At 47.6% G+C, this 12,188-nt stretch overlaps 1 protein-coding gene and 1 long non-coding RNA gene across 3 annotated transcripts in view; both read right to left on the reverse strand.

Moving 5' to 3' along the window:
* Window positions 1–698: 698 nt before the first annotated feature.
* Window positions 699–3,511, reverse strand: LOC143694453 (uncharacterized). Its single transcript, XR_013182938.1, has 3 exons — window positions 3,133–3,511; window positions 2,720–2,847; window positions 699–1,127 (listed from the first exon to the last, which is right to left on the reverse strand). It is a non-coding gene; the product is annotated as an uncharacterized LOC143694453 (long non-coding RNA).
* A 3,281-nt stretch (window positions 3,512–6,792) lies between these two features.
* The window catches only part of TMEFF2 (transmembrane protein with EGF like and two follistatin like domains 2), a 187,425-nt gene continuing 182,029 nt past the window's right edge, over window positions 6,793–12,188 (reverse strand). For both annotated transcript variants that reach the window (XM_077181183.1, XM_054636755.2), the window contains exons 10-11: window positions 8,455–8,541; window positions 6,793–8,052 (exon numbers count right to left, since the gene is read on the reverse strand). In XM_077181183.1, the coding sequence (XP_077037298.1) occupies window positions 7,956–8,052; window positions 8,455–8,541 (184 nt within the window). In that variant the 3' untranslated portion in view covers window positions 6,793–7,955. The remainder of the gene's footprint in view (window positions 8,053–8,454; window positions 8,542–12,188) is intronic.

Here is a 12,188-nt window from a genome sequence, read left to right on the forward strand (position 1 = left end):
AGTGGAAAATTCCTCTGCAAGGGGCTTGATTCTCCTTGTAAATCTGTGCTCTGAGGTTGTGGCAGGGGATGCTCAGCTGGGGCCTGGCCATGCTGTGGGATGGGGATGTCACCTCCCAATTCCACTGCCAGGGGAGCCCCAGGGGTGCTCAGTGCCAGCCCTGCTGTGGCCAGCCCTGGCTGTTCCCCTTCTCCCACCTGGTGCTGACCCGGCCCTGCTATGGCCCTGCCTGTCCCCCATGGCCCTTTGGCTCTGCTCTGCATGAGAACCATGCTCAGAGTGCTTGGTGCCAGCTCTGTGCTGTGCTCCCTGTTCCTCTGGGCTGCAGGGCACTGAGAATCCCTGCCCCTGAGCCTCTGCTCACACACAGGGGCTGGGGCAGCCTCTGGTTTCAGACAAGTAATATTTGCTTGTGGCAAGGCCAGCACTCCAGTTGTGGGTGCTGAGAGCTGCCAAGCCCAGGCTTCACTCTGCCCCAGTGTGCCATGAGATGTGTGTGGTCCAAAGCAGCAGATATCCAGGGGGAAAATAGTATGGATCATATAATTATGGAGCTGCACAACAGGACAGGCACAGCTGGGGGCTGACTCCAGCCTTGGGATTTTCTTTTTTATTTTTCTCAGCAATCTGGCAGTTTCTAACCATCAAGTTCCTGACTAGAAAAGCTAATTGATATTCCTTTAATGTAAGGTTTTTGCATTTAATCTCCTTTATTTATTTTGTTTTGTTAATGTTACATCAAAGTGCAGCCTTTCTTTCCTCTGCTGCTGGGGCTTGGACCCAGAACATCCATTTTGGCAGCTGCCACCCCGCTGTTCCCAGCTGGAAGCAGAGGGATGCTCCAGTGGTGGGGTGGGTGCAGAAAAGGGACTCTGCACCCTTGGCAGGGCTGTGGCAGCTGCATCCCTTCCCCTGAGGCCCCTGCAGTGCCCAAACCCAGAGATTTCCATGTGGGACAGGTGTTATTTCATCCACATTTGGTTCACTGTCTTCTGCTGCACACATAAGTACCAGCCTGGTGAATTCACTCTTGTAAATGATAAGCTGGAGCCTCTTTGGTTGCTTCTCAGTCACGTGCCAGCAGTAAAATGAAGAATCACCCCTCTTTTATTTGCATAATTTTGATGCTGTCAAAAGAAAGAGACAATACTTATGTAGCATAAGGAGAATTTTTAAATAGAAGCATTACATTTTAAAACCCTAATAAAGATAAAAGCAAAATAAACACTGGAATTTGAATTTAGAGAATGAGAGAAGAAAGATTAGGCTGGGCTGGGGGAGTAATGAAGGTAGTGGCTGGTAACAATTTTTAATAGCACATTAATGCTGAATTACTATGGAATTTCTGCAGGAGTCGAGATGACATCCACATAAACACCAAATGAATTCCAAATGATTGGTATTATCATAAAGAGCACCAAATGAATTAATAATGATGGAACACTTAAACTAAAACGTTATCTTCCCTAATCTGTTTTCTCTTTTACGCACTGCACAATTCATTTTTAGCCAACTACGACCCTTTCTTTCATTTGTCTTTTAATTTAAAAACATATATATTTATTTTTGCATGGATGTTCTGCTCCTGCACTGCTTGAAGTGGGACTTGGACTAGTCCATCTTCACAACAGTTTTGTGTTGGCCTCAGAAAATTTCAGCAATGGATGGGAAGACATCTGGACACAAGCCTTGTCGCTGGGAAAACGACTATGACTAATAAAAACAATAATAATAACCATTCCCTCCTGATGGTCCCACATGTGCACAGACCTCAGGGCACCCTTAGCAGCGTTTAATAAGCTAAATGGCTCACTTCACAGCAAGGCAATATGTCTCCCCTCCCATGCAGGAGGAGAGGACGCCGAGCTCGCAGCTGAGTCGAGATCAGCGCGCAGGACTCTGGGGCTGGTTTTGGGTGTCCCAGAGCCCCAGCACTGCTGCCACACACTCCGTGGGCTCCTCCATTGCTGTCCCACGGGGCTCCTTGGCACAGCCTGGGCAGGGACAGCAGCCCAGCATCGCTGCCTGGGGCAGGGCTGGCCCCGGTGCCTCCCACGGCCGGGCTGGGTGTGCACGCTGACATATTAGCAGTCAAATGACATTTAGAGAGCACAAGTCTCACTCTCTCCTGCAGGCCAAGTAAATATCATTAGTAATGATATTAAATCTCAAATTGTGCTGCTGCACTATGGCAACCACTCAGCAATTTGCTATTGCAGCTTGTTCCTAACAATTACTTTCATAGACTTTATTTCTTGGAAAACTATTACTGACCATAATCTTCTACGTGGCATGCTATGAAAAGAAATAATAATGATAATAATAAATTAATTAAAGGAAAAAAGTCAACCCAGCTTCCAGAGTGAGGGTGTAATGCTGCCACGAGGCTGGCATGGCAGGTTTTGGATGTTTTAGGAAGCTGGCAGTGCTGGGAGCTGCACGGGGAGCTTGGCAGGGCACAGCTCTTCTGCCCTGTTATTCTTTGTGGCTTCGATGCAGGAAGTGGTGCAGGGAAATCAGCTGGCTCTTCTCTACAGTATCCATCACACAAATATAATTTTATTTTTCTATACAAAATTAAGTTTTTGTACGTGCATGTGTATTTATTAGATCTGAGTATGCAGGCATATCCATGTGTGTGGATAGGGTACGTGTGTGCATACACACAGACAGGTGCATATCTATTTCTCCATAGACGTATTTGTACATCCATTTGTACCTTTACACATCCCAGGCTGTCCATAGCTGTGTGCACACTCACACACAGAGCCCCTCAGCTCCTGGCAGCTCCTCCCTGCAGCCCTGCTGGCTGGGCTGTGACACTGGCCCCACACACACGCTGAGCTCCTGTGACAGAAGCAACATATAATTACATTACAAATTAACTTGCAAATGCTGGCAGTGATGTACTCCACAGGAGAAAAAAATAAAATCATCGGTTTCGCCTTCTCTGGTGTCTTGTAGCCGGTCCCTCCAGCACGCTCTGCATCTGTCAGGATCCGTGCCCTGGGAGCACTAATCATTTTTATTAACCATTAAACAAGAAGATCCTTTTTATTTGAAAATGTAAAACACGCAGGAAGCACTATCTATAGCCGCTAATTCAGGTCACATTACACGGCAGTGCCTCACCTCTGTGCTCATCCTGCTCCGCCGAAAGCAGCGCTGCCGTCGGGGCTGAGCGCCCGCCTTGCATTTCCAGCCCGGATCCCACCCCCAGTAATTGCGCTTCTTTTCCGAGTGACCCCACGTAAACCGAGCCCCTTCTAAAGCTTCTCTCGTGGCAGGTTTATGAGGCGTTACTGCACTTTCTGAACATTTTTTGTGGTTTTTCCTTCGGGCAGGGGCGGTGGGAGGTGATGGCACCGCGGTCCCCGCAGAGCGGGTGGCGCTGGCTCTGTCACCTCCGTGTCCGGGGCACTGCGGTGACAGCCCCGGCGCTGGACCACGGCTCCCAGAGCCCAGGGAAAACCCAGTGGGAGAGGGACTGACCCCAGGGCTGCTCCCTGGGTGTCCGTGCTCCCCGAACTGAGCGGAACGGGGCTCCCGATTTATTGACGGAGCGGCGGGGGGGGGGGGCGGGTGCCACCTCGTTAGCATTATAGAGCGGATTCCTCACATGCTTTTTTTTCATTCTGCAGCTTGGCTGCTGCTGTGTGAGACTGCGGAATATTTTACTGCCTTGTGGCTCGCATTCAATACGGCAAATAAAAAGGGGGAAAAAAAAAAAAGGAAAAGTTGACAAAAATCCTGCTTTTTTTTTTTTCTTCTTACTTGCATCTCTGTTTTTAACAGCCCTCCTGCTGTGACAAAACTGTTAATTACACTGAAACTAAAATAAATTAGGCTCACCTAATATGACAGGCATTTGAAAGCAAAGCATCAGAAGGGCTGGCAGGGTAGGAGCTGCTGTGCCTGTTCCTTATGCCCCTTCTGCCTCCATGTGCCAGCAGAGGCTGCCTTGGTGGCACTGTCAGGGTGCAGCAGCCCAGATGCTCTGTGTGTGTGGGGGGGCAAAAAAATGAGATTTTTGACAGAGCATAGTGTAAGAGGCTCCATAAGCCCGGCTGCGGCCTGTCGAGACCAGAACTACAGCTACAATATTTGTATTATGTATATTATTAATAATAATAGTTTTAAGTTACTCTAAAAACTTAATGTGTGATTGCCCAGTGTTTCTCCATCTCCCTTCAAGTTCAGCTGAGGTTGTTGATTATTCTGGAAAAGCCCCACCAGCTGTGCTAGACACCCTCAGCTTGCCTTACAAACCTGTGGGGGCTGCAGCTGCCTGACAAGCAGAGCTGCAGCCTGGCCATGCACCCATAAATTAAAGAAAAGGCCAGGCTGGCCGAGGCACGGCGCTGGCTTTGATGTGCAGTAATGAACCGCGCTTTTAATTCGGGGCTGTAACTTCCATGCCGACGCAGAACCGGGAGCTGGGAGAAGCCGCATGCATAATCAGGGGTGAAAGCAAGGATGCGGCATGCGATGCGTCTGATGTTGGATGAGAGGCAAGATAGCCTTTAATCATTTTGTTTTCAAAGAAGCTTTAGAGAGCTCTTTGAAGATGAGGCTTTTTTTGAGGGCTGCTTCTGGAAAAGAGGAGGCAGCGCTAGACGGCACCCGCGCCCACCTGCCCGCTGGGTTAACCTGGGCACGGGACACACCTGGGCACCCTGCCCTGCATGGCTGGCACACAGAGCCTCTGCTAAAGCACAGCTGCCCACGCTGGTGACACCCTGATGCAGCAGGAACACATCTATTCTGAGCAGTTAGAATAGGGTGTCCAGCCTCCCTTCATTAATTATAATATTTTTGTGATGAAAATGTTCTGTAAATCGTGTCTTGTTATCTTTGGATGAAAGGGACTGATAATGAACGTCTGATCAGGCTTTAAGGAGAAGCACCATGGTGGTGAGGCATGGGGCTGTGCCTGTCCTGTAATGCAGCATTTGGGGTGGGGAAGGGTGAGGTGTGTGTCACACACGCCTCCACAATGCCCCTGTGCTGCAGGTGAGTTCCTTATGGGCTGGGATCCAGCCCAGCACCCAAGGCATGACCATCTGACCACCCCAGGCTGGGGAGGGTGAGGAGCTCTCCCAATAGCATGTCTGGCTTTATTTTGAGGACTGAGGTCAGGATGCTGTTGTGATAAATGCATCACACACAAAACAAGAACATGGTTTCTTGCTCCAGGAACATTGCAGGCTGTTCCTTAGGGAATGAGTGTGCCAACAGCCCTATTTTTACCTCTTAATTTTACCTTTTTGTACCTGTGGTTTGTGGTAAAACAACAGCCAGGAAATGACTGCAGGCTATTGGGCCATCACATTGAGTGTGGAGTACTGGCATTTTCAATGGTTTTTGCACATTTGGTCATTCAGTGTGGTTTTTAAAGTAGGTAAATGCTGGTAGTTGAGGTTACTTGCAGTTGCCATTGTGCCATGCAAAGAAAGCCTGTGAAACAGCCCAAACAGATGAATTCCTGCCCTCCCCAAGGACTGAGTCTGTCTCCATGGGCATCACAAGGGACCTTGCTCTGTGCTCAGGGCTGCCGAAGTGTGCACTGAGAAAAGGACAAACAGCAACACATTTTCCCCCCTCTGTGTGACTCCAGGTGGAGGAGCTGGGCTCTGCCATGGTGCATGGCACAATCCTCACAGCCATGGCTTTGCCCATGTGCCCAGCCCACCTCCCTGCATCCTCTGTTAAACTGCACCAACATTGCCATGTCTCGAGTTCTGGCCAGCATGGAGCTCTAACACACATTTTCCAGACCTTTCAGAAAAGGAAAATTCCACATCTCCAAACTGGCTATGTTTTGTAGTTTCTGCAAATGTCTTTGGTAGAAATCTCTGTTCCTGTATGTACAGCCCCAAGGCACTGTTACTGTCAGACTGTGTGCCTGTGCCAGCATGTTGAAGGTTAAGTTTGAAAGACCAAAAGAGGTGGGACCTGCCCCATGTGTTAAAAAGACAATCCCTTTCTCCTCTCTGCCCTCCTGTCTGCAGCAGGTATTTAAACACTGGCCTTGCTGGGGAGGTGTGAGGCTTTGTGACAGGCCCTGCAGCTGGGGATGCAGCTAATGACACCTGGCAAATGCTGTTTGGGGATTAAATGTGCCACTGCTCCGTGAAAGGCAGGAGCATAACATTGGGAAGTTTGGAGACAGTGTGTCGGACTCCTGTTTTCACTCCTAAGCGATGCTGTGCTATTTTTGTCCAGGCCAAACTTTGCCTTTTCAATTAGGTTTATTGCTATAGCTCCATGGCAATGTGTATGTGCTAATGTTGGATTTTTGTATCTAATGTAAGCGATTGAAATAAACAATCCAGACCTGATAGTCCCAGTGGGGGCGACTGACACTGATGTTTGGAATCAGCTCAAAATTTGTGATTTTGATGCTTGTTAGTGGGACACAAAACCTGCAAGGACTGGGACAGAGAGGAGGAGTATCCTGCAGTGGGTTTGAGCCTGGAAACATCCCTGTGATGCAGCCAGCCAGGGTCACATCTGCTCTCAGCCTCTGCTGTGCACTCCTGCCCCACTCTATCACTCTTCCAATCTGAAAACAAGGATCCAATATTGGAGAGCTTGGATGAGGGCTGAGGAGCAGGGGGTTGCTGGACATCCCCCTCTCCTTCTGCCTTGGCCCAGCCTACAGTTCCAGGGAGCAGGAGGTCCCTGCAGGGCCAGCACCCCAGTGCCAGGGAGCTGCCCTGTGCCATCATCTGCCCCTCTGCCTGTGCAAGCACCACTCCCACTCCCATCAATCAGCACAGACCAGGTGTCTGGAAGCATCTCTTGCCAATCACCTTTTATTACCTTTAAAAAGCCAAGAAACCCAGAACAAGACAAAAACTGAGACCATGTGAACATCATGCAATGGATTCACTTTAAAGCAGGCTGGGGTAGGGAGGGGAAGACCAAAGTCATGTTAGAGGAGCAGTACTGCTGCACCCGTGTCTGAAGGCCAGGCCGGGTGGGCTGTCACTGGTGGGCTTGGTGGTGACTGCTGTGAGTGACCAGATGGATGCTGAAGCAGGAAATGGAAACACACTCATGAGACATCATCCCTGGTAACCCCAGGTCTGACTCTGACGTGGTGATGGCAGTGAGAAATACTCCTAACTCTTGTCTTGGGCACGTTCTGCCTGGGCAAAGTCTCTCTGGAGAGGAGAGCACAGGGACTGCTGTTACAGGGCTCCTTAGCTCAGTTCTGCTGCCCAGTGGGATCAGAGCTCGGGCACTCAGTGCAGAGGATGTTATCCAGCAGCAGTGATGTTACCCCACTCTGCCCTGCAGTCTCACTCTGCTGTCTTCAAAATTCACAGCCCAAACTAGAGCAGAATTACCTTCTGGAAAGGATGTGCTTTGGAGAGTTTCAGCTATCAACAGAAATAACTTTGCATCTTGTCCATCATGTGGATGTGACAAAACCCATGCCCTTATTGTCCTGAGGTATAGCCAACATTTGGGTTCATTACATTTAATGGAGTAGGGTCACCCATAAAGTTATTCATAAGGTATTTTCTGAGTGTTTTTCACCTTCTCTTTGAAAAAATAAATTATATCAGCATGTTCACGAGGTGCAAATGGGACTGGCATTTCAGCTGTTATTATGTTATTAACTTTTTTAACCTAATAATTTTCAATCAAGAGTGAGAAGCAATTTTCACTCACTCCAGTGACCAGAGCTGGAGATTCTGCCAAGTGTTCTTGTGGGGTTCACCTTGACAGACACCTAATTCCATCCCAAATGGAAACGTTACCCCCGACACTCTCATTGCGGTTACCGAGAATTTCCATTTCCCCTTCGGTTAGGATTTAATTTAGAAGGCAAAGACTTCCTAAGCTATGGGAGAGTAAAGATAGATGGCATGGGAGAAGAAGGCTGATGAAATGTAGTTGACTCCGGATCTGAAATATTTTATCCCTCCTCAATGTAGGTTAAATTATTCTTCACCTTTCCCACATCCATAATTGTCGCTGATCTTGGACCAACTCAAAACCCTACTACTGAGTTCAGTAGACTCAAAATTGCCACTAGAACTGGAAAAAGAAAAAAAAAGAGACTTGTTAGTGTCCATACACAATATCCCAAGACTATACACAGCTATGAGATACAGCAAATTTAAGAAAGGCAATTTTTTTCTCATCACTGAGTATTTATTATATATAACAAATACATGAAAAAGAAAAAACTATATTGTGTGATATAAATAGTTTATTTACATTACAGAAAAACATCAAGACAATGTATACTATTTCAAATATATCCATACATAATCAAATATAGCTGTAGTACATGTTCTCATTGGTGTAGATTACCACAAATGCAAGGCAACATGTGTAGATCTTGTCTTAATCTTTTGTCTATAATACTGTATTTTGTAGTCCAAGCTCTCTGCAGTTAGTTTTGCCATTGTGGAAACATGCGCTCTTTAAATTAACCTTGTCGATGCTCTTGTTGTGTTGTCTGAACTGTAGTGCCCTGTGTTTTGCTTCTGTCTGTGGATTCTGTTGCTCCTGGGACATTTCCTGGAAAAGAGAGTTGTGAGAATACACAGCTCTTAGCAACACATCTGCTCCAGAGGCGGTGGAGGTGGTGGGAGCAGCAGGGATGCGAGGGCGAGAGGGGCATCCTCCAGCCCTCAGTGAGCTTCCTCCTCTATGAAATGAAACCAGCTGCCTAATGGCAATGGCACCACAAAAAAAAAGCCACCAGAACCCCCAAACACATACTGTGAACAAAATTATGGCAAGGGAGATGTTCGGATTCCTGAACCCTGGGTACTCCTGCTACATTGCAGTGATCCCAAGCACACTGCGTTGTTCAGCTTTAAATAATTAAATTATTTTGGGTTGATTTTGGGCGAGGTACAGGTGGAAGATCCGTGGTCCACGGATCCATGGCAAGGACGGTCCCATGCTCACCTGGCCAGCGTCCCAGGCCTGTGAAGTGCTTACACAGTGGCTGCAGGGGCTGCCTTTCCAAGACCCTAAGTGTCTGCAGCCCCCCTGAGTGTCCATGGCAATGCTCCATGCTCAGCCCATGAGCCAACAGCCACTGCACTTACAGGTGCCTGCACTGTGCCAGGGCTGCTTGGCTTGCTGTGGAAAGCACTTGTGCTGGAAAGCCCCAAATCTGAAATTCCTTTGGACAGCTGCAGGGGCAAACCCCCTCATGTCTCGGGACCTCCAGTGCTCCTCAGCAAGGACCCGTTTCAACCTTTCACCCGCTGTGGGGATGCTACATTTCTCCCTAATGGAAAGCTAATGGTGTGTTTCTGGCTTTCTCTCATGGAAAGGCACCCTCAGGCAGAAAGCATGGAGAAGTTTAATCCCAGGTTAAACTAAGGATGTTCTAATCAGCTGAAAGCCAAGGGTGGTCATGGTAGAAACTGTGGGCAGCTGCACAACAGAGACTGAAACACTCTCTTGGAGTGCCATGAGAAGGGGCTCCACAATACTCCAGTGACACTGACATGGAAAAAAAAATTCCCTTTGTATGGGGCTGACTTGTTCTTCTGTTACAGGAGGCTTTCAGCAGCATTAGGTAAAACCCTACAACTCATGCACTTGGGAGAGTGCACATCAGTGCAGTGAGAGTTTAAAGCACTTGCCTGCAGCTCTGTGTCAAATAACTAAGAGCAGAACAGAGTGAAATAAAAGAAAAAGGTCATTTTCTCCCCCCTGTTGAATGGGAGTGATGTTATAGTTTTTTGTGACGTCAACTGAAAGGCTAAACAGGAGCATAAGAATTTAGGAAACATTTTAAAAATGCTGGAATACAATTATGTAAGTGTCTAGCAAAATATGGGTCAGACTGTCCTGACTTGCCTCACTTTTAAGCCACCAGGACCACCCCCTCATGAGAAGCTGTATGGCTGTGGGCTATATTTTGCCTGGTTCCTTCCTGGGAAGCAGTGAAGTAGGCTGCTATCATTGCTCCAGGAAAAACCAGGCTGCCTCTCCTGTGCTCTCAGGGGTCACGGCAGAGCTTTCATTACAGAACTGAGGCAGACTTCAGCCAGTCTGGGATCTCATGACAAACTCATTATTCACTGTGAGTTCCCTGGAAAGGCCATCAGACTTTGGGAGTGAGGCAGGGAGCTGCTGTTGGCAAGCACAGGCTGGCTCCCTGTGCATCCCCTGGCCACGGCCAGGGACACTTCCATGGGCTGAGACAGCCCCACCAATACCCAGGGCTCCTCCCTGAGCCCCCAGCATCTGGATTTACAGCCCTGCTTTGCCCCAGCACTCAGCCATGTGAAGTAGGGTTAGGGAACCAGGGCACAGTGGGCACAACCAGACTGATTTTCTATGAAATGTGGAGGAGTCAGGTGGCTGGGGGATGATGAGGATGGTCAGCAATGCCAGGGGATGCAGCTGTGCATGGTGGATACCAACTGCTCCTGGGATCCAGGAATTGGAAGCAAGGAGATGAACATTTCATAGGCACTTTCCCCAACCAACGCTGACAGTATCTACACAGTCGCTTCAAGCTTGAGAGAAATTAATTCAAATGTAGAGATTACTCTAATTAATGATGAAAAAGTATCTTTGAACCAAAAATGCCCATGTTTCAATTGTACATTACCCACGGCTGGGAGCTTGGGAAGGCCCCAGGCTGCTTACACACAATGCTACAGCATTTACAGGTGGGTTGTGTCTGAAGTGCAGCAGGGGCTCTTAAGGGGAGCATTGGTGTTTAACCAGCTTTTGAGACTTAATCATCTGCTAAAACCGAGTGATAGGTTTTCCTTGGTTCTTAACTCTTTAATCAAAAGTCCTTTGTAGTGCACTGTGTGGGGGGTGCATTCATTTATGAGCACAGCAGTTACATCGATGTAAACCAAGTACTGGAGCACAGGCTGCCCTCCCTCCCTCCCTCCACTGAAGCTTTGCTCCCGAGCTCGAGTTACTCACAATGTGATTCATAGCAGGTAAAACACGTTATGCATTCATTTTTAATCAAGTTATTTCTTCACATAAATAAGCTGCTGTGACTAAACATTAGGGAAGCACTAAAAATGCAAAGCTGTAAAGAAAACTGCTGAGAATCATTATGACACTAGGCCATACCTATATTATTTGCCATCCTCCTTCACTTTAATCACTGCTTCTTTTTTTGCTTTATCTCTAAACTAAAAGTCCTTGGGCAGACTGTGCCTTGCTGTGCCTCTTGGCCTCTGGTTCCCTACTCTTCCACCTCAGAAACTTATTCCCATTGCTGGCACTAGTGATAAGTAGCCAAGCACTCAGTCACTTAAACCCCAGTCATCATCACTTCTGTTGGTTGCATTTTCAGCTGAGTCCATCCTCTGACTCTGTTGGTTGTCTGGCTGCAGAAATGGAATGGCAACTTGGAGGGCCAAGTGCTCAGGAGGCAGAGGAAGGGGCAGGGGCAAACCTCAGCTGTCAGCAGCCTGTTTATTCAGATTAAAGTGTTGGTGCAACAACAGCACTAAAAGTTGCCAGGGCTTGCTGAGAGCCTTCCAGCAATGGAGAACACCCCCAGAGATTTGCACCACTGTACAGGTAAAATTTTAAGAGCAACAACAGTAATGATAGCTGGAAGATTACAATGGTAGTTTTGTGAAGCTCACATGGATGCAGTGCACCAAATTTGCTTGATGAATTAATTAGCTGAAGTTGCACTGAAATGAGCAGCAAAGAATTTGGCTGCAATGCCCTCTAAGTGAAGTTTCCCTTCCTTCTCCCAGGAGCCTGGCAAGGTGGTTTCAATACTTTCAAGAATTCAGGGTGTGGAGTTCAAACCAGTACAGTCAGGTTCTCCAAAGCAGAGAACTTCAAAAACTCAATTGCTCATGCATACGCTGCCACAACGCTCTCTTGTCATGTGGATTTCTCTTAGGCCACTTAAGAGCACACTTCTGCAAATGTATCTCAAATCATTATGCTGGGATGGAGGATGCTCTGCAGTAATTACATGCATTACAGAAAAAAGTGAAAAGATCATAAATTGACTTGGTTACAAAGTGTGGGGGAAAGATACTGTCTCTGTATGAAAACAGTGTGGCAGGTAATTTGCATTACAGTACCGGATCACTCAGAGCTCCCTGTCTTCATTCTTCAGTACCAAGTACTTTGCTCACTGCATCAAGGTGACAAAACTAGACTCACTTGACAAAACAATACACATTTATTCCATTATCAGTTAC

Source organism: Agelaius phoeniceus, chromosome 7, assembly GCF_051311805.1.
Source record: "Agelaius phoeniceus isolate bAgePho1 chromosome 7, bAgePho1.hap1, whole genome shotgun sequence".
NCBI lineage: Eukaryota > Metazoa > Chordata > Aves > Passeriformes > Icteridae > Agelaius > Agelaius phoeniceus.